This window comes from Balaenoptera musculus, chromosome 12, assembly GCF_009873245.2.
Source record: "Balaenoptera musculus isolate JJ_BM4_2016_0621 chromosome 12, mBalMus1.pri.v3, whole genome shotgun sequence".
Lineage (NCBI taxonomy): Eukaryota > Metazoa > Chordata > Mammalia > Artiodactyla > Balaenopteridae > Balaenoptera > Balaenoptera musculus.
In genome coordinates, this window is record NC_045796.1 from 89153620 (window position 1) to 89173415 (window position 19796).

General features: G+C 33.0%; 1 protein-coding gene across 1 annotated transcript in view; it reads left to right on the forward strand.

Moving 5' to 3' along the window:
* The first annotated feature begins 564 nt into the window (after positions 1-564).
* The window catches only part of EYS (eyes shut homolog), a 1768116-nt gene continuing 1748884 nt past the window's right edge, over positions 565-19796 (forward strand). The window contains exons 1-2 of the mRNA XM_036871239.1: positions 565-1315; positions 4802-4915. Coding sequence (XP_036727134.1) covers positions 565-1315; positions 4802-4915 — 865 coding nt within the window. The remainder of the gene's footprint in view (positions 1316-4801; positions 4916-19796) is intronic.

Consider the following 19796-nt stretch of genomic DNA (forward strand, 5'->3'; position numbering starts at 1 on the left):
TTTTTTTTTCTAAAACTAATCAGAGAGGGATACTTGTATCTGAAAAAAATTTAAACCATCCATAAAAAAAGGATCTTGACTATTGTTGTGTTTCAGTTATGCTGAAACTTGGTATAAAAGACTGTAGTAAGTTGCTGGTTTAATAATGTAATGATACCAACACTTTTCAGAAGCAGGTGAGTATATATGGCAGGATGAGATACAACGTACCTTGACCACATTTTTCCTGGCCTTGTTTCACAAAGAAGGTGCCTAGTTGTTGGTGACACAGTCCTTGCAGAAAACAGGTAAGAATTTTCTATATCATTAAGTTAGGAAAAACTTCACTAACAATGTATTATTTTTCTGTTTAAAGGTATATTTTAAACAATTGAACTCTACTGTTTCTTGATCAAAATCCAGTCATCAAATCTACTTGCACTTTGGGAATAGAGAAAGAAAGCCAGTCCCCAGGAGTCCCTGAACAAAATCTCTGCTTAGAATTTTCCAGCAATACTGAAAGCCCATTTTGCAGCAATTCTTTATGACACTTTCATGATAGATTGTAAAACACAGTTTCCCAAAATGACTGATAAATTAATTATTCTTGTGAGCCTGGTGGTTCTTCACAGCATGTTTATAAATGGAAGAACAACATGTAAACGACACCTGGTGGAAGAATGGCGTACACAGCCCTCAACATATGTGGTGAATTGGACAGTGACAGAAAACATCTGCCTGGAGTTCTATGGGGATTGTTGGTTTGGAGATGTAAATACTAAAATCAATACTTCTGGCAATCAAGTTGTTCCCCAGATTTGCCCTTTGCAAATTCAATTAGGAGACATCCTTGTAATTTCTTCTGAACCATCTCTTCAATATCCAGAAATAAATGTGATGAATGTTTCTGAAGCATCATTCATTGACTGTCTGCAAAATACCGCAACTGAAGATCAGTTACTTTTTGGTTGCAATCTAAAAGGAATGCACGCTGTTAATTCTCAGTGGCTGAGTGTTGGGACACATTATTTCATCACAGTAATGCCAAGTGGTCCATCCTTTTGTCAACTGGGACTTCGACTAAATGTGACGGTGAAAGAGCAGTTCTGCCAGGAATATCTGAGTTCGGAGCTTTGCTCTGGGCATGGTACATGTCTTACTGAAGTTTGGAGCAAGATATACAGCTGCCATTGCCAGCCTCCATTCTCTGGGAAATACTGCCAGGAGCTGGATTCATGTTCCTGTAAGCCATGTAAAAATAATGGCAGTGGCATTAATAAAAGAGAAAAATGGAATAAGCAAGGATATGAATGTATCTGTCACCCACAAATTACAGGTAAGATTATTTTTTAAAGTAACATAATTCTATTAAAATAGTAAAATAGACTGAATTCATAAATGGTTAGTTACCAAAAAATAGGCTACGTTTTTAAGAATTTGGTAGATTTTTTAGAATGGGCTAAATTTGGATTCCGGGCATATAAAAATCCTATCAGACATTCTTTAAAATAAAAATTGTGCTTATTTAAAGAGGATATCTTAAAAACATATATGCTTTATCCTGAAATACCTATTTTTACATCTTTCCCCAAATCCACACTTAATGTCTCATTAAAAAAAAAAGATTATCAGAATAATATGTTTTAGTCATTAAATGAAATTCCCAAGGTTATGGTATTTGGGGCAAGCAGTTCTGGGTGATAAGTAGAAATGAAGTGTGGATCTGAGTCGAGGATGATAAGGATACACATTATTGGGCCGAAGGTTTGAAGTTACTTGGGAGAGTTGGAGAAGAAAGGATGATTGTGAACCCAAAGTAATGTTCTCAATGGTGCTGGTGTGGCACCTATAAAGTAATTGATAAATCAGACGAATAAGGAGGGAAAGAGCGTGATATAATTATCAACTCTTTTGTTTTGTTTTTTTAATTATTAACCGGTTTTTATAAGGTAAATGAGAGGCAATGATGAGAAACGTTTGCAAAGGAAGACATTTGGTGAGTGGATGAAGCAAGAAGAAGGGCAACCTAAAAACAGTGTAAATAAACTAGGTTACCTGAGGCTGAAGTGAGGATTTAAGGGAAATAGACTATACCTATTTGAAAGTTTATTAAGGAATTTGGGTCATCAGAGGAAAATGAAGAGAAACATTGAGAAATGTAGTGAATATTTGACATTTGGGAATGTGTGAAAGAATTTCTTTCAATTACAGTTTCAGAGACCTGGCATGGAGAGTTACAAAAGTAAAAGGAAGATGATCTAACAAAGGGAAATGCTTGGCGTTGGCAATGATGGGATGAGAAAACACACAACAGACTAACAGCACATTTTGGTCAGGAGAGGGGAAGGGGGGTGAGAAGCAGATGTGACTGGAGCCAACTGGGCTCAGGGATATAACTGTAATTTTGTGGGGCAGGCTTTAGGAGGATTCAATAAGATTGTTCTTCTGTGTGCCTGGGAAGACTCCCTTGCAGCTAGATTTGAGGAGACTGTGTGATAAAGTGTAATGGAAGAACTCTATAAGCCACTTTAGGTTCCAAAATTCACCTAAGCCAATCATTTAAAATGTAATTTTAGACTCTTTAGGGAAGAAGTACTGAGGTTATTTCAGAAGTTAATCCCACCATTACCCACTGGACATCCTCTCTGTATAACTGGGATCAAATTCTCATTTGACTCTACTGGCAAGGGTGATAAAAGATGTAAGTTACCCTGACTCATAGTATATCAGGTAATTAAAATTAAGACAGGTCAGTAAAAAAAAAATAAAAGCACTCAAATTTCTGATTTAGGGTGAATGGAAAAATAATTTAATCGAGAGCTTCTAAAGTATACGTTTTAACCTGTCCAAAGAATTTTAGAAAATATTTGACCAGAAAATTTCTACTACCTACATAATATTAACTGGCATAGATGTAATCATAGATTATGGAATATTATTTCAATGCTTTTATCATAACTGCATAAAATGGTTTTATCCCAATCTTTATTTCTTTGTTTATTAGAAACACAGCAGTAGATAATGTAAATAATCAAATTTTAAACTCTATAAAATTATCTAATATTATTTATTTTTTAAGACATTGGGCATATACCATGACGCCACTCTAATTATGCACAATTACTTCAATTTTAAATCTTAAAAGATACAGGACTATGTAGGATTACCAAGAAACTGAGAATGTTCACTGTACTAGTTTGTTAGTGCTGCTGTAACAAAGAAACACAATGTGAGTGGTTTCAACATTAGAAGTTTATTTTCTCAAAGTTCTAGAGACTAAGTGGTCCCAATCAAGGTGTCAGGAGGATTGGTTTCTCTGAGGCCTCTCTCCTTGGTCCATGACCAGCCATTTCTCTCTGTGTTTTCACATCCTTTTTCTCTGTAGTGCCTGTGCATCCTCTCCTTATAAGGACATAAGTCATTTTTGATTAGGATCCAAACTAGTGACCTCATTTAACATTTATTACCTCTTTAAAGACTCTGTCTCCAAGTAAGTCACACTATGAGGTCCTGGGGGTTAGGATTTCAACATAAGAATGTTTTTTGGGGGAGTGGTCACAATTTAGCTATTACACCCACTAGGACTGAAAGAGAATATGACCTACTGAACATACTACTGATACTTTAGCTTTTGTGTATGGAAATATTTTGGCACACAATTACTTATTGTAATTACTTATTACTTATATTTTCATTGTGTTGGGGATTGTTTGGAGGTAAGTGAAGGAAGAAGAGTTCTGCATTAGTGAGGTAGAGATGTCAGTCTATAAAGAATCTGAAAAGCATCAACTGGCCAAAACTGCTCACAAATTACATTAAGAATTCAATTAGAATGGGGGAAGTGGCAGGCTTATTGCCAAATCATGTGCAACTGTTTTGTAGTGACATTTGTCCATGTGTCACGCCCTGGAATTTTGTTGGCACATTACTCTAAGAAGGATATTATGAGATGATCAACTACATAGAAATATATGTTATGCAAGGTTGTGTTTTTTTGTTTAGTAGGACCATGATAGCTTGTACAAGTGGGATTTGGAAAACTTGATACAGCAGCAAAGAAAGTGTGGAATTTAGAAGCTTGTGCATGGCTTCTGATAATCCAAGCAGTCTTCCCTTTTTTCTTCCAAATAATTTTAGATTAGATTAGATTAGATTTGAATTGATTTGTTTTGATTTTACTGTGGAGAGAATGATTAATATGAGGAATTAATACGAGGTCTACCCTCAAACAAAATTTTAAGTGTATAATATATTATTGTTGACAACAGGTGCAATGTTGCACAGCAGGTCTCTAGATCTTATTTTTCTTGCCTTGACTGAAACTTTATGCCCTGGTTCCTCTTCAGATGGTATAATACTTTCACATTTTCCTTGTTTGAATCATTACCTTGGCTAGATAGTAGGGCTAAGATATAATATATTATACATTTGAATGTGTCACTTTGTATATTACCACAGCAATGCTCCAGCATATGTTGAAGAATTGATACTTACATATATTAATATTATCTACATGATTAACACATTCAAAGTATCATAAAAAATTAACTAGAGCTCAAATATCACCAATCAGAAAAATATTTTAATATTATATTATGCAGTGAAAGGATGGAAAAACTGATGTCAAATTTATTAAAATTAAGTTTTGTTTCCATTTAAATCCATCATCATGAAGCACTATGTCTTAGTTAGAATTACACTATTCAAAATTTTTATATTATTCATTATTAAAAATTTGGGAGAAACCTATGACCTTAATTAACTATATAAATATAATATATATATTTTAATCTAGTTGAAACATTGTCTTTTATTTTTATAGACATAAATTGTTTAGAAATAATTAGGCAGTGTCAACCACATATCTGTTTCCATGGGAGCTGCAGAAATATTACTGCAAATAGTTTCATTTGTGATTGTGAGGAACCATTTTCAGGTAAAAATACACATATATGTATGTATGCATACATACACACAAATAATTTTAATTTTGTCATTTATTTCAAATTAGACTTGAAATGTTTCATTTATTACTGAAAAATACAAGATTAGTGTACTCTGACTTTTTTGAAGAATAAATTTAAGAGATCAATTTGTTTAACAATTAAATGATTATTCTGCTAAATATTGATATTTCATAATATATGAAGAGTTTAGACACCAATTGAACAATTTTTTTTTTTTTACTATGATAAAATATATTTTGTTCTTAGGTACTAAAATATGTTTACAAAGAGTGTATATTTTGCACATAATTTGCAAAATTATAACTCTATTATTTCCTTAGGTAACAGGTCAGTACAGACAAATCCCCTTTCATGAAGCACAAAAATGTTTTATTCCTTCTCAAATAAACTTAAAGATGTCAATAAAATCACTGTTTAAACCAATAGTTTCTTAACTTTTGATTAAATACTTAACAATGAAATTGTGTTTAAATCACTCTGATCTCATCTTTGAACCCTTCCACAGTTTCCCATTTTCTGGGAAATATAACTCACCATCAGTGTTTGTCCCTCTTCAAAATGTCTTTGGGTAGTGGTGTCTCCAGCCACAATTAGGTACCTAAAGACTCCTTTCTTGGGAGTGAAACAGAAGTTGTGTCTCCCAAACTGCAGAGTGGTAACTCTAAGTGTTTCTCTTGCAGATCCTTCCATGTAACCTAATTGAGAGAGATTTGGAAGTTTGGTAGAGTGTATCATCAGCCACTGCCAATGGTAGGAGGGGTTGGTAGCAGTGCAGGTGGTAAGAACTCCAACAACTGTCTTCAAAGAAATGTTTTCAGGGCTTTTCCCTTCAGGTCATTTATTTCCTGAGATAGGTTATGAGTTGTTAGGTGTTTTATAATAGCTTACCATATCCTGTAGGTGTATGAAGAATATATAATTTATCTTCCAAACCATGGCATTTTTTGAACAAAAGAGGTAGCTAAAAGGAGTTACAAATACATAATATTTGAAATATTTATTTATTCTTTGGCAAATTGCTTTCATTAAATAGGCAGACAAATAATGTAGCTCTATTCAAAAAATTAATTTCTAAAATTCCTTCCAAAGAAAATAATTGTAACTTGGTCTCTGCAAATCAGAAGGACATTTTAAAACATACTTTATATTGATTATCTGAAACATTAAAAATAATATAAGCAGAAACTATATTTACACCTATTTTTCTAAGGAATGAGTATTTTTTCAATATTGTCTTATAATTGTAATTTTTTATAAAGCTATCTATACCCTCTTCAAAGTTGCATTTATGATTAATAAATATGAAGTCATTTAATGCTTTCAGTTGACTCTTCTCCTAACTGTGCCATCTTAACTGAAGACATTTTCACCGAACATATTTTGAGGTTCTTGCTAATCTCAAAGGAAAATCTGCTAAATGTTAAGTATTCCCAATTATATTTTTTTGTATAAAATACATCAATAAAGTATGTCCATAGGAACTGTATTTTATTCTATTCAAAATTATTTTTTGACAAACATTTTCAAAGAGAATCTTCATGAAATAAATGGTCTCTATGTATGATTCCTTTGAATGTTTGGCAAAATTTAGGTGCTTCAATTGATTTCCACTATGTCCTAGCACAAAAAAATAATCTGTGAAATATAGGATTTCTGTCAAATGTTGTTCCCCATAAGTCCAGCTATTCCAAAGCCTAGTTATAACATTTATGATCTCGAGCACTTTTGAATTCATTGAGCTTAAGTTTTTCATTGTATTGTGTAAGAATAAGTTTTGTGTCTTTTTTAAAATAAGTACATTTCACTAAAACTTTCAAAAAACAGTCTTTTGTTCTTGATTTATTGTTTTTTTGATTAAATGTTTGTAACTGATTTTGAATGAGATGCAACCAAAACTTACAATATTTTCACTAAAATGCCAAAACCTCCCTGAAATACTGGATTTATTTTCAAAGTCATTCTTCACATGTTTAAACATTTCTAAAATTTGAATGTTAATGGACAGCAGCAAAAGAAAGCACATTTTGCTATGTTACATTATTTTCAATATCACCTTTACTCCAAAAATTTTAGTCTGTTGTCCTGTGAATATTTTAAATTATTTGTAAATTTTGCAACTATAGATTCTATTCCACTTGTGTGAGCATCACAACTGGTTTGCTTTTAAACTATGAATTATGTATGAACCACAATAAATTCCAAGTACATTTTTTTCATCCTTTTCTCAACTTGGTCAAACAATGTATATATCATTATAAACTTAACAAAATTTATACTTATAAGTTTAGCACAAGAGCACATAACTTTATCTTTGAACATTTTTAGCGAATTTTCAATAGCATGCCTAATATTGTCAGATACCTTGCCTTCAACAGAACAAAACTATTATTGAAATAAACTGATTATGTATTTGAAACCTCTGATTTTACTAGTATAGGCTGGTATCTTTTATCTTTGTGTCAATTTATTCTGCTAACTGAGCCAACACATTTATAACAATCGCTTTACTTTTAGTATGTACAGAGAAACTTGCAATAGAAAATTAGGAAAATAATTTTGCTACAGTCGTGTGATCTAAGTGAAAATACATGCTTCAGACAGTTATATGTAAGAATACCTTCTTTACCTGAACTTAACTCATCAATGTGAGGGAGTCTTTTAAAATAATTACTAACATTTAAATAGATGCTGATGGTTTTTGAACTAAAACATATCTTCTGGTTTCATGTAGTCAGTGATGTCAACATACTCAGAGGTGGATCATTAAAGTGACATAGTTTAGGAGTAAACTCCATATTCATTACCAACTTTCTAGGGAAACAAATTTGAAACATACTTTTTATTAAAAATTTAATATTTTGATATCATTGCATTTAAAGTATTTATTGTAAAATAAGAAATAAATATCAGAAAACAATAAAATACAGTAGTTGTATATTTATACCAGAAGATTGCAAACTTTTTTCTGAAAAGGATCAGATAGTAAATATTTTATACCTTCTGAGCCATATGGTATCTGTCAAGGTAACTCAACTCTGCTATTGAGTTAGTAGTGTGAAAGCATCCATAGACAGTACATAAATGTATGAATTTTGTTATGTTCCAATAAAACTTTATTTACAAAATCAGGTGGAAGGTCATATTTGGCTCACAGTTGTAATTTACTAACCCCTGATTTATAACATACAACGAACGATCAACTCTATAGCAAGGACATATAGACTCTCTACAAACTCCATGACAGGAATGTTTGTCCTCAGTTTGTCTCTCATATAAAACATAGACATAATCCATAATTTCCTGTGGTCCCACTGACTCAGTTTACTTGCAGTGAGCAGCTTTAGATCTTTCTCCTTCAAGCTAAGAAGGAGGCGACTGTTTGTGGCAGCTTGGTTTTCAAAATCCACAAGCGGCCCTATATGAGAGATATAATACCCCTTGTATCTGAAAAAGACTGAGAAAGGAGAGGTAGTTATCACTGGTTAACTTGCAAGTTTGTCCTCATGTTAAAATAAAATACTGCTTATGTATCCTAGAAAAGACCATGGCTGAATCTAAAGTACAAAGTAGAGATACATCAAACCCATTTGCTTACTTTAATGCAACTGTGAATAATATTACTTGGTTAGAAAATGCAGGACAAACGTTCATTTGATAATTGGGGAGAATTTATATCTCCGAAATAGTGTCCTACACTCCATGAGCATAAACTCGTGTTATTGTGGACAAAATAGGATGATGACTCTATTAGAAGACCTAGTAACTATAATAGATAGAGTTTTTTTTTTTTTTTTTTTTGGTATGTATTGTATTATTCTGTGACCTAAAGCCTTAGCCAAAAATGTGCAGGAAGTATCACATTTTTAAAACTTATAAAGTATGTATGTACGCACGCATGTATGTATATATGTATCTATCAAACATCTATGTATCTATCCTTCTATCTATGCAATTATCTTATACATACTTTCTAATTAATTTCTTCAAAAACCTTTAGGAACTAATATATGTATAATCTTTTTGCTCAGTGTGATGATCTGTGCATATTACTACATATTATCTGATATATGAAGCAGGATTCACAAATAAATTGAGATTATAGTTTTCCAAAGAGTCATATTAAAAGTCATAAACTTTGTATTTCCAGTGTCTTATTAATCAGTTATTATTACATAAATTAGCTTTTATGTTAAAGTCCCACTGCTCTTGAATTTTACTCCAGACTGGGAATTTTGGAACTCATGTCTTTTGGAAAGGTATAGCTATCATGCTAGAAGCAGTTTAATAATCTCTATCTAATGCAAATTTAAATCAAGATGGCAAAGAAATAATGTGGAATACATCAATTGTATTTTAAAACTAGTGATACTTTAGGAAAAACAGATTCCTGATTTTTAAGACACCTCAAATATTGTGTTAAAGTATACACTACCAAATGTAAAACCGATAGCTAGTGGGAAGCAGCCGCATAGCACTAGGAGATCAGCTCGTGCTTTGTGACCACCTACAGGGGTGGGATAGGGAGGGTGGGAGGGAGGGAGTCGCAAGAGGGAAGAGATATGGGGATATATGTATATGTATAGCTGATTCACTTTGTTATAAAGCAGAAACTAACACACCATTGTAAAGCAATTATACCCCAATAAAGATGTTTAAAAAAAAAGAATAATTATCCATGAGGTAAAACTACAATCACAAACCTTATAAAAGTAAAATTAAGGAGTAAAGATCTAATCTAAAACTGTATGAAAATGTATTCTTCATTGTAATTCCAAACTTGAAAATGTTATACAAGATTTATGTATCTATTATAAAATGATCTTCTCTAATTTTATAACTTCATAAGGTTTATTGCAAAAAAAATTTCATGTATTTTTGGAGCAATTCAAGGAACTATTAAAATTCTCCTGGTCAGTTCCATATTTTCAAAACTTTTCAAATATGATTTTGATATAGGAACAAGTGATTGTCAGAAAATAAGCTCACAGTCTTAGTTTAAGAATAAGTTACAGCTGCAAAAAAATAATTTTAGTTTCAGGATTCAAGAAAGTTTATTTGCAAGGCATGCTGTGATCTCTATACCCAAGACGAATGATTTTTGGAAAACACGGCATTGCATTGGAGGAATAAGTATTTTTCAGGATGTGATAACCCCAGGTATCATTCTGACTGATAAGAGGTCTAATCTGATGAGTGAAGATTACTGTAAGACATTTCATTAGCAGTTTAAAGCAGAAAGAAGGCAGAAAAGCTTTCAAGGTAAAGTAAATTCCCCCATTTTCAAAATCCCTACCAGTGGGTAGAATTTATGGAGAATAGTATTTTGTCCATGGAAAGGAAAGCTAGCAGGAGCTAACTCAGATATATATATTTTTTCATTTTTAATAATTGGACTTTAATCCTATTTGAAACTCAGTTCTGGTAGAGGCTAGAAAACGAATCTCAGTCCACTCCATGCTAGCTCTAACACCCTGCCGGGTAGAGAACTGAACTAGTCCTGCTCTCATAAGTGTAATTTGTTAAGTATTGTGGATAATTAATCATGTCACACGAGCCAATAGGCACACTACAGGTACAATCAACTCTATGGCTTAGCATTCATACAACTTAGAGTTAAAATTATGGCAAATAGTTACACAAGCTACACATTTAACAATGCACATAATGTTCTTAGGTGTTGACTAGGAAGGCTTTTATGTACTTTGGATTGTTATTTACATCATCACACCTTACTTTGTTGTACTTTTCTTCTTGATTCTCTGGTCACTGCAATCACTATCAGCACTGATAATGACCCATACTTCTAAGCACAGCATAATCCACAGTAACATAACACCAGAAAAGCAAAGGCTCTGTATCCAATTACTAACAGGAAGGATTTCCTTTGCTACCCTACTCCAGCCTGATGGACTGAAGCTCCCTTTGTGCCTTCTGTTTTTTTGTGTGTCCTTAAATGTGATAAATTCTCCTTTGACTGATTGGCAAAGCAATGCATCCAACTGCTCCCCATCCCACTGTAAATTGTCTCAAGACAATGTGTGTGCCAACTAAGTATCTGGTATATATTATTCATTTAATAAGTGGTAATTATTGATAACTATGAGATCTCAGGATGATCATTTTTTTTTATATCTTGTGTTAATGAATGAGAGTATAAATTGATTACAAACGAAAAGTCTTGAATGCTCAATAAAGCATATAATTTAGCTAAATTAGTGAAACATATATGTTGTGCCAATTTGAATACCCTCTCATTATTATTCAATAAATAGAACATTAATTAACTACTATTTATTATGTGCCGGTTTTTTTTTGTCTTTTTTTTTTTTTTTTATGTGCCTTTCTTTTTATCAGAAAACAAGTCCATGAAATAATCTCATCTCTATTTTACTTTTTGAGGAAATGTTGGAAATAGAGTCAAAACTTGGATTATTTTACTGTAGTGATACTGATCTTAAACCAATGTTATGCTGTATCGCTAGTTTATTCAGTGAAAAGATAACTAAATAATAATGGTGCAGTGTCAGTGTAATTTGTGTAGTACCTATAGACCTTGAGAACGAATATGGCTTACTCATTTTGTCATCTCTAAGTTGTCTCTCTTTATTGATGTGTAGAAAAATTTTATATATCCTGATAGAAGTAATTAGTATATGGGTATTACAAATACTTTCAGCCTGTGGTTTGTCTTTTCATCTTTTAATCCATGTATTTTGATGAGCAGATGTTTTATAAGTTGATGAAGTCCAATTTATATATATTTTTTTAATTTTTATGTTTAGTGGGTGTTATGTCTCTTTAGGAAAAATTTGCATATCCCAAAGACATAAAGATATTCTCCTATGTTTCTCCTAGAAGATTTACAGTTTTAGCCTCTCTGTTTAGGTTGATGATTTATTCAAAGTTAAGTTTTGTGATTCATATAGAATCAACGTTCTTTTTCTTTCTCACATAAAGAGATCTAGTTATTCAGCAAAATTGAGGAAAACTCTCTTTACCCATGGATTTGTTTGGCATCATTGTCAAAAACCAATGAAGCATATATGTGTGTGTCCATTTCTACATTCTTTATTCTATTGCATCAATCTGTCTGTCCTCCTTTTAGCCAACAACACCCTCTCTTGATTTGTATAGATATATAATGAAACTTGAGGTCATGTAGTATGAGTTTTTCAACTTTTTTTTTTATCAAGATTGTTTTGGCTATTCTATATCCTGTGCTTTTCCATATAAATCTTAGAATAACTTGAAATTTTATCTAAAAATTTCTGTTTTAATTTGGACTGTTTTGAATCTATTGTTCAATTTTGGGAGGACAACAACTTACCAATATTCAATTTTCTAATCTATGAGCATGATATATGGCTCTAATTATTTAGGACTTTACTAATCTCTCAGTAACATGCTATATTTTTCAGAGGAAGGGAATTGCACATTAAAATGATTTGGTTAAATTTTAAAGTATTTTAATATTTTTGATGATAGTATAATTGTTTTAATTTTTTTCTAATAATTTGCTCTTATATATAGACATATAATTACCATGTACCCTAAGTCCATGATAAATGCCTTTATTAGTTCCAATTATTCCCTGAGATTCTTTAGGATTTTCTATCTGAACAGTTTTATTGTTTGAAAATAAAGTTCTTTTTATATAATCCTTTCTAATATAATACTTATGATTTTATTTGATTATCTTATTGTCCTGGCTAGGTCCTCAGATACAATGTTTAATAACAAAGGGGGCATCCTTCACTTTTTCTTTTTTCTTTTTAATTTTTATTGGAATATAGTTGATTTACAATGTTGTGCTAGTTTCAGGTGTACAGCAAAGTGAATCTGTTATACATGTACATATATCCACTCTTTTTAAGATTATTTTCCCATATAGGCCATTACAGAGTATTGAGTAGAATTCCCTGTGCTATACAGTAGGTCCTTATTAGTTATCTATTTTATATATAGTAGTGTGTTTATGTCAATCTCAATCTTCCAATTGATCCCTCCCCACCCTTACCCCTGGTAACCATAAGTTTGTTTTCTACTTCTGTAACTCTATTTCTGTTTTGTAGATAAGTTCATTTGTACGCTTTTTTAAAGATTCCACATATAAGCGATATCATATGATATTTATCATTCTCTGTCTTACTTACTTCACTCAATATGAGAATCTCTAGGTCCATCCATGTTGCTGCAAATGGCTTCATTTCATTCTTTTTTATGGCTGAGTAATATGTGATTATATATATGTACCACATCTTCTTTATCCATTCCTGTGTTGATGGACATTTAGGGTGCTTCCATGTTCTGGCTATTGTAAATAGTGTTGCAATGAACATTGGGGTACATGTATCTTTTCGAATTATGGTTTTCTCCAGATATATGACCAGGAGTGGGATTGCTGGATCATATGGTAGCTCTATTTTTAGGTTTTTAAGGATCCTTCACACTGTTCTCCATAGTGTCTGTCCAAGTTTACATTCCCACCAACAGTGTAGGAGGTCTCCGTTTTCTCCACCCCCTCTCTAGCATTTATTGTTCACAGATTTTTTGATGATGGCCATTCTGACTGGTGTGAAGTGATACCTCATTGTACTTTTGATTTGCATTTCTCTAATAATTAGTGATGTCAAGCATCTTTTCATACAATTTTTACATTTTTCTTGATGTTAAGTATTCGGTATTTCATCAAGTCTAATGTTAGCTGTATGTTTTACATAGACATTGTTGTCAAATAAAGAGAGTCTCTTTCTAGTTATAGTCTGTTGATAATTTTTATGAGGGTTGGACAATGAATTTTGACAATGTTTTCACTGCACCTATTGAGATGATTTTATGCTGTCTCAAGTTAATTTTATGGTTTTCTAATGTCTTCAGTTAATTCATGAATTACAGATTTTCATATCTAAACCAACCTTGCATTCCTGGGCTATAACTCAATTGGACATGGTAAATTATTATTTTTATATGCTCTGTGTTTAGTTGGTAATATTTCTTTAATTTTTTTTTTCAGTTATATTCATGTAGGATATTGATCTTTCGTTTTCTAGAATTATTTCTTTATGTTGATACATAATGGTTAACCTGGACTCTACATTTTGAAAAGATGTATAAATTTGGTATTAATTTCTTCCCTAAATGTTTGATATCACTCATTAGTGAAGTAACTTAAACTGTAATATATTTATTGTAAAATTTTGGATAAAATTGAATTATTTTAACACAGGCAGATACATTAATATTTTCCAATTCTTGTCAGATTTCAGAAGTTGTTCTATTTAAGGAAGTTTTTTGTAACATATTAGTTGTTGGACTTTGGGCATAATGTTCATAATATTATCTTATTGCTCTTTTAATATCTGTGGGATCAGAAGTAATGTCCATTATTTCATTCATGATAGTCCTTTTTCTTTTATCAGCATCTTAGGATTTTCTTAATATTGTTGATCTTTTCAATGTACCAAACATTAACTTAGCTAATTTCCTCTATTGTTTTCTATTTCACTTATTTCTTCTTATTATTCTCTCTACTGATTTTGGGTTTAATGTACTCATGTTTACTGGTTTTAATACAGAGACAATTCATTGACTTGATACTCCTGTCCTCTGGCCTTCAATGCTTCTCATAAAAAGTCAATTATCATTTGCATTATTTTTTACTCAAGTATGTCATTTTTTCTCTAGCTGATTTGATGATATTATATTTTGAATACTGACTATGCTTTGCCTAACAGTGATTTTTGTTGTATTCGTTCTACATGGAGACTGCCAAGGTTTTTGTATTTGAAAGGTAATTTTTTAACTATATCTGGAAAGCTTTAAGCCACTATTGTATTTTTTTTAATCTTTTAGTTTTTATTTTTAGTTTTTATGTTTCCAATTGAATTTATTTATTTAAACATCTTTATTAGAGTATAATTGCTTTAAAATGGTGCGTTAGTTTCTGCTTTATAACAAAGGGAATCAGTTATATAGACATATGTCCCCATATCTCCTCCCTCTTGCATCTCCCTCCTCCCACCCTCCCTATCCCATCCCTCTAGGTGGTCACAAAGCACCGAGGTGATCTCCCTGTGCTATGCAGCTACTTCCCACTAGCTATCTATTTTACGTTTGGTAGTGTATATATGTACATGCCACTCTCTCACTTTGTCCCAGCTTACCCTTCCCTGTCCCTGTGTCCTCAAGTCCATTCTCTAGTAGGTCTGCATCTTTATTCACATCCTGCCATTAGGTTCTTCATGACCTTTTTTTTTTTTTTTTTTTTTTTTTTAGATTCATATATATGTGTTAGCATATGGTATTTTGCTCTTTCTGACTTACTGCACTCTGTATGACAGTCTCAAGGTCCATCCACCTCACTATCATGATGGCCATTCTGACTGGTGTGAGATGATATCTCATTGTAGTTTTGATTTGCATTTATCTAATGATTAATGATGTTGAGCATTCTTTCATGTGTTTGTTGGCAATCTGGACATCTTCTTTGGAGAAATGTCTATTTAGGGCTTCTGTCCATTTTTGGATTGGGTTGTTTGTTTTTTTAAACATGAGCATGAGCTGCTTGTAAATTTTGGAGATTAATCCTTTGTCAGTTGCTTCATTTGCAAATATTTTCTCCCATTCTGAGGGTTGTCTTTTGGTCTTGTTTATGGTTTCCTTTGCTGTGCAGAAGCTTTTAAGTTTCATTAGGTTCCATTTGTTTATTTGTGTTTTTATTTCCATTTCTCTAGGAGTTGTGTCAAAAAGGATCTTGCTGTGACTTAGGTCACAGAGTGTTCTGCCTATGCTTTCCTCCAAGAGTTTGATAGTGTTTGGCCTTACATTTAGGTCTTTAATCCATTTTGAGTTTATTTTTGTGTATGGTGTTAGGGAGTGTTCTAATTTCATTCTTTTACATGTAGCTGTCCAGTTTTCCCAGCACCACTTATTGAAGAGGCTGTCTTTTCTCCACTTTATATGCTTGCCTCCTTTATCAAAGATAAGGTGACCATATGTGAGTGGGTTTATCTCTGGGCTTTCTATCCTGTTCCATTGATCTATGTTTCTGTTTTTGTGCCAGTACCAAACTGTCTTGATTACTGTAACTCTGTAATATAGTCTGAGGTGAGGGAGCCTGATTCTTCCAGCTCCATTTTTCGTTCTCAAGATTACATTGGCTATTCGGGGTCTTTTGTGTTTCCATACAAGTTGTGAAATTTTTTGTTCTAGTTCTGTGAAAAATGCCAGTGGTAGTTTGATAGGGATTGCATTGAATCTGTAGATTGCTTTGGGTAGTAGAGTCATTTTCACAATGTTGATCATTCCAATCCAAGAACATGGTATTTCTCTGCATCTATTTGTATCACCTTTAATTTCTTTCATCAGTGTCTTATAATTTTCTGGATACAGGTCTTTTGTCTCCTTAGGTGGCTTTATTCCTAGATATTTTATTCTTTTTGTTGCAATGGTAACAAAATGGAGTGTTTTTTTAATTTCACTTTCAGATTTTTCACCATTAGTGTATTGGAATGCAAGAGATTTCTGTGCATGAATTTTGTATCCTGCTACTTTACCAAGTTCATTGATTAGCTCTAGTAATTTTCTGGTAGCATCTTTAGGATTCTCTGTGTATAGTATCATGTTATCTGCAAACAGTGACAGCTTTACTTCTTCTTTTCCAATTTGGATTCCTTTTATTTCTTTTTCTTCTCTGATTGCTGTGGCTAAAACTTCCAAATCTATGTTGAATACTAGTGGTGAGAGTGGGCAACCTTGTCTTGTTCCTGATCTTCGTGGAAATGGTTTCAGTTTCTCAACATTGAGGACAATCTTGGCTGTGGGTTTGTCATATATGGCCTTTATTATGTTGAGGTAAGTTTCCTCTATGCCTACTTTCTGCAGGGCTTTTATCATAAATGAGTGTTGAATTTTGTCGAAAGCTTTTTCTGCATCTATTGAGATGATCATATGGTTTTTCTCCTTCAATTTTTTAATATGGTGTATCACATTGATTGATTTGCGTATATTGAGGAATCCTTGCATTCCTTGGGTAAACACCTTGATCATGGTGTATGATCCTTTTAATGTGCTGTTGGATTCTGTTTGCTAGCATTTTGTTGAGCATTTTTGCATCTATGTTCACCAGTGATATTGACCTGTAGTTTTCTTTCTTTGTGACATCTTTGTCTGGTTTTGGTATCAGTGTGATGGTGGCCTCATAGAATGAGATTGGGAGTGTTCCTCCCTGTGCTATATTTGGAAGAGTTTGAGAAGGATAGGTGTTAGCTCTTCTCTAAATGTTTGATAGAATTCGCCTGTGAAGCCATCTGGTCCTGGGCTTTTGTTTGTTGGAAGATTTTTAATCACAGTTTCAATTTCAGTGCTTGTGATTGGTCTGTTCATATTTTCTATTTCTTCCTGGTACTGTCTTGGCCGGTTGTGCATTTCTAAGAATTTGTCCATTTCTTCCAGGTTGTCCATTTTATTGGCATAGAGTTGCTTGTAGTAATCTCTCATCATCCTTTGTATTTCTGCAGTGTCAGTTGTTACTTCTCCTTTTTCATTTCTAATTCTATTGATTTGAGTCTTCTCCCTTTTTTTCTTGATGAGTCTGGCTAATGGTTTATCAATTTTGTTTATCTTCTCAAAGAACCGGCATTTAGTTTTATTGACCTTTGCTATTGTTTGCTTCATTTCTTTTTCATTTATTTCTGATCTGATCTTTATGATTTCTTTCCTTCTGCTATTGTTGGGTTTTTTGTTGTTGTTGTTGTTCTTGTTTCTCTAATTGCTTTAGGTGCAAGGTTAGGTTGTTTATTCGAGATGTTTCCTGTTTCTTGAGGTAGGCTTGTATTGCTATAACCTTCCCTCTTAGAACTGCTTTTGCTGCATCCCATAGGTTTTGGGTCGTCGTGTCTCCATTGTCATTTGTTTCTGGGTATTTTTTGATTTCCCCTTTGATTTCTTCAGTGATCACTTCGTTATTAAGTAGTGTATTGTGTAGCCTCCATGTGTTTGTGTTTTTTACAGATCTTTTCCTGTAATTGATATCTAGTCTCACAGCATTGTGGTCAGAAAAGATATTTGATACGATTTCAATTTTCTTAAATTTACCAAGGCTTGATTTGTGACCAAGATATGATCTATCCTGGAGAATGTTCCATGAGCACTTGAGAAGAATGTGTATTCTGTTGTTTTTGGATGGAATGTCCTATAAATATCAATTAAGTCCAACTTGTTTAATGTATCATTTAAAGCTTGTATTTCCTTATTTATTTTCATTTTGGATGATCTGTCCATTGGTGAAAGTGGGGTGTTAAACTCGCCTACTATTATTAGTGTTACTGTCGATTTCCCCTTTTATGGCTGTTAGTACTTGCCTTATGTATTGAGGTGCTCCTATGTTGGGTGCATAAATATTTACAATTGTTATACCTTCTTCTTGGATCGATCCCTTGATCATTATATAGTGTCCTTATTTGTCTCTTGTGATAGTCTTTATTTTAAAGTCTATTTTGTGTGATATGAGTATCACTACTCCAGCTTTCTTTTGATTTCCTTTTGCAGGGAATATCTTTTTCCATTCCCTGACTTTCAGTCTGTATGTGTCCCTAGGTATGAAGTGGGTCTCTTGTAGACAGCATATATACGGGTCTTGTTTTTGTATCCATTCATCAAGTCTGTGTCTTTTGGTGGGAGCATTTAATCCATTTACATTTAAGGTAATTATCGATATGTATGTTCCTATTCCCATTTTCTTAAATGTTTTGGGTTTGTTATTGTAGGTGTTTTCCTTCTCTTGTGTTTCTTGCCTAGAGAAGTTCCTTTAGCATTTGTTGTAAAGCTGGTTTGGTGGTGCTGAACTTTCCCAGCTTTTGCTTGTCTGTAAAGGTTTTAATTTCTCCATCAAATCTGAATGAGATCCTTGCTGGGTAGAGTAATCTTGGTTGTCGGTTTTTCTCCTTCATCACTTTAAGTATATACTGCCACTCCCTTCTGGCTTGCAGAGTTTCTGCTGAAAGATCAGCTGTTAACTTATGGGGATTCCCTTGTGTGCTATTGGTTGTTTTTCCCTTCCTGCGTCTAATATGTTTTCTTTATATTTTTTGATAGTTTGATTAATATGTGTCTTGGCGTGTTTCTCCTTGGATTTATCCTGTATGGGACTCTCTGTGCTTCCAGGACTTGATTAACTATTTCCTTTCCCATATTAGGGAAGTTTTCAACTATAATCTCTTCAAATATTTTCTCAGTCCCTTTCTTTTTCTCTTCTTCTGGGACCCCTATAATTTGAATGTTGGTGTGTTTAATGTTGTCCCAGATGTCTCTGAGACTGTCCTCAGTTCTTTTCATTCTTTGTTCTTTATTCTGCTCTGCAGTAGTTATTTCCACTATTTTATCTTCCAGGTCACTTACCCGTTCTTCTGCCTCAGTTATTCTGCTATTGATCCCTTCTAGAGTATTTTTAATTTCATTTATTGTGTTTTTCATCATTGCTTGGCTCCTCTTTAGTTCTTCTATGTCCTTGTTAAATGTTTCTTGCATTTTGTCTATTCTATTTCCAAGATTTTGGATAATCTTTATTATCATTATTCTGAACTATTTTTCAGGTAGATTGCCTATTTCCTCTTCATTTGTTAGGTCTGGTGCGTTTTGACCCTGCTCCTTCATCTGCTGTGTGTTTTTCTGTCTTTTCATTTTGCTTATCTTACTGTGTTTGGGGTCTCCTTTTCGCAGTCTGCAGGTTTGTAGTTCCCATTGTATTTGGTATCTGTCCCCAGTGGCCAAGGTTGGTTCAGTGAGTTGTGTACGCTTCCTGGTGGAGGGGACTAGTGTCTGTGTTTTGGTGGATGAGGCTTGATCTTGTCT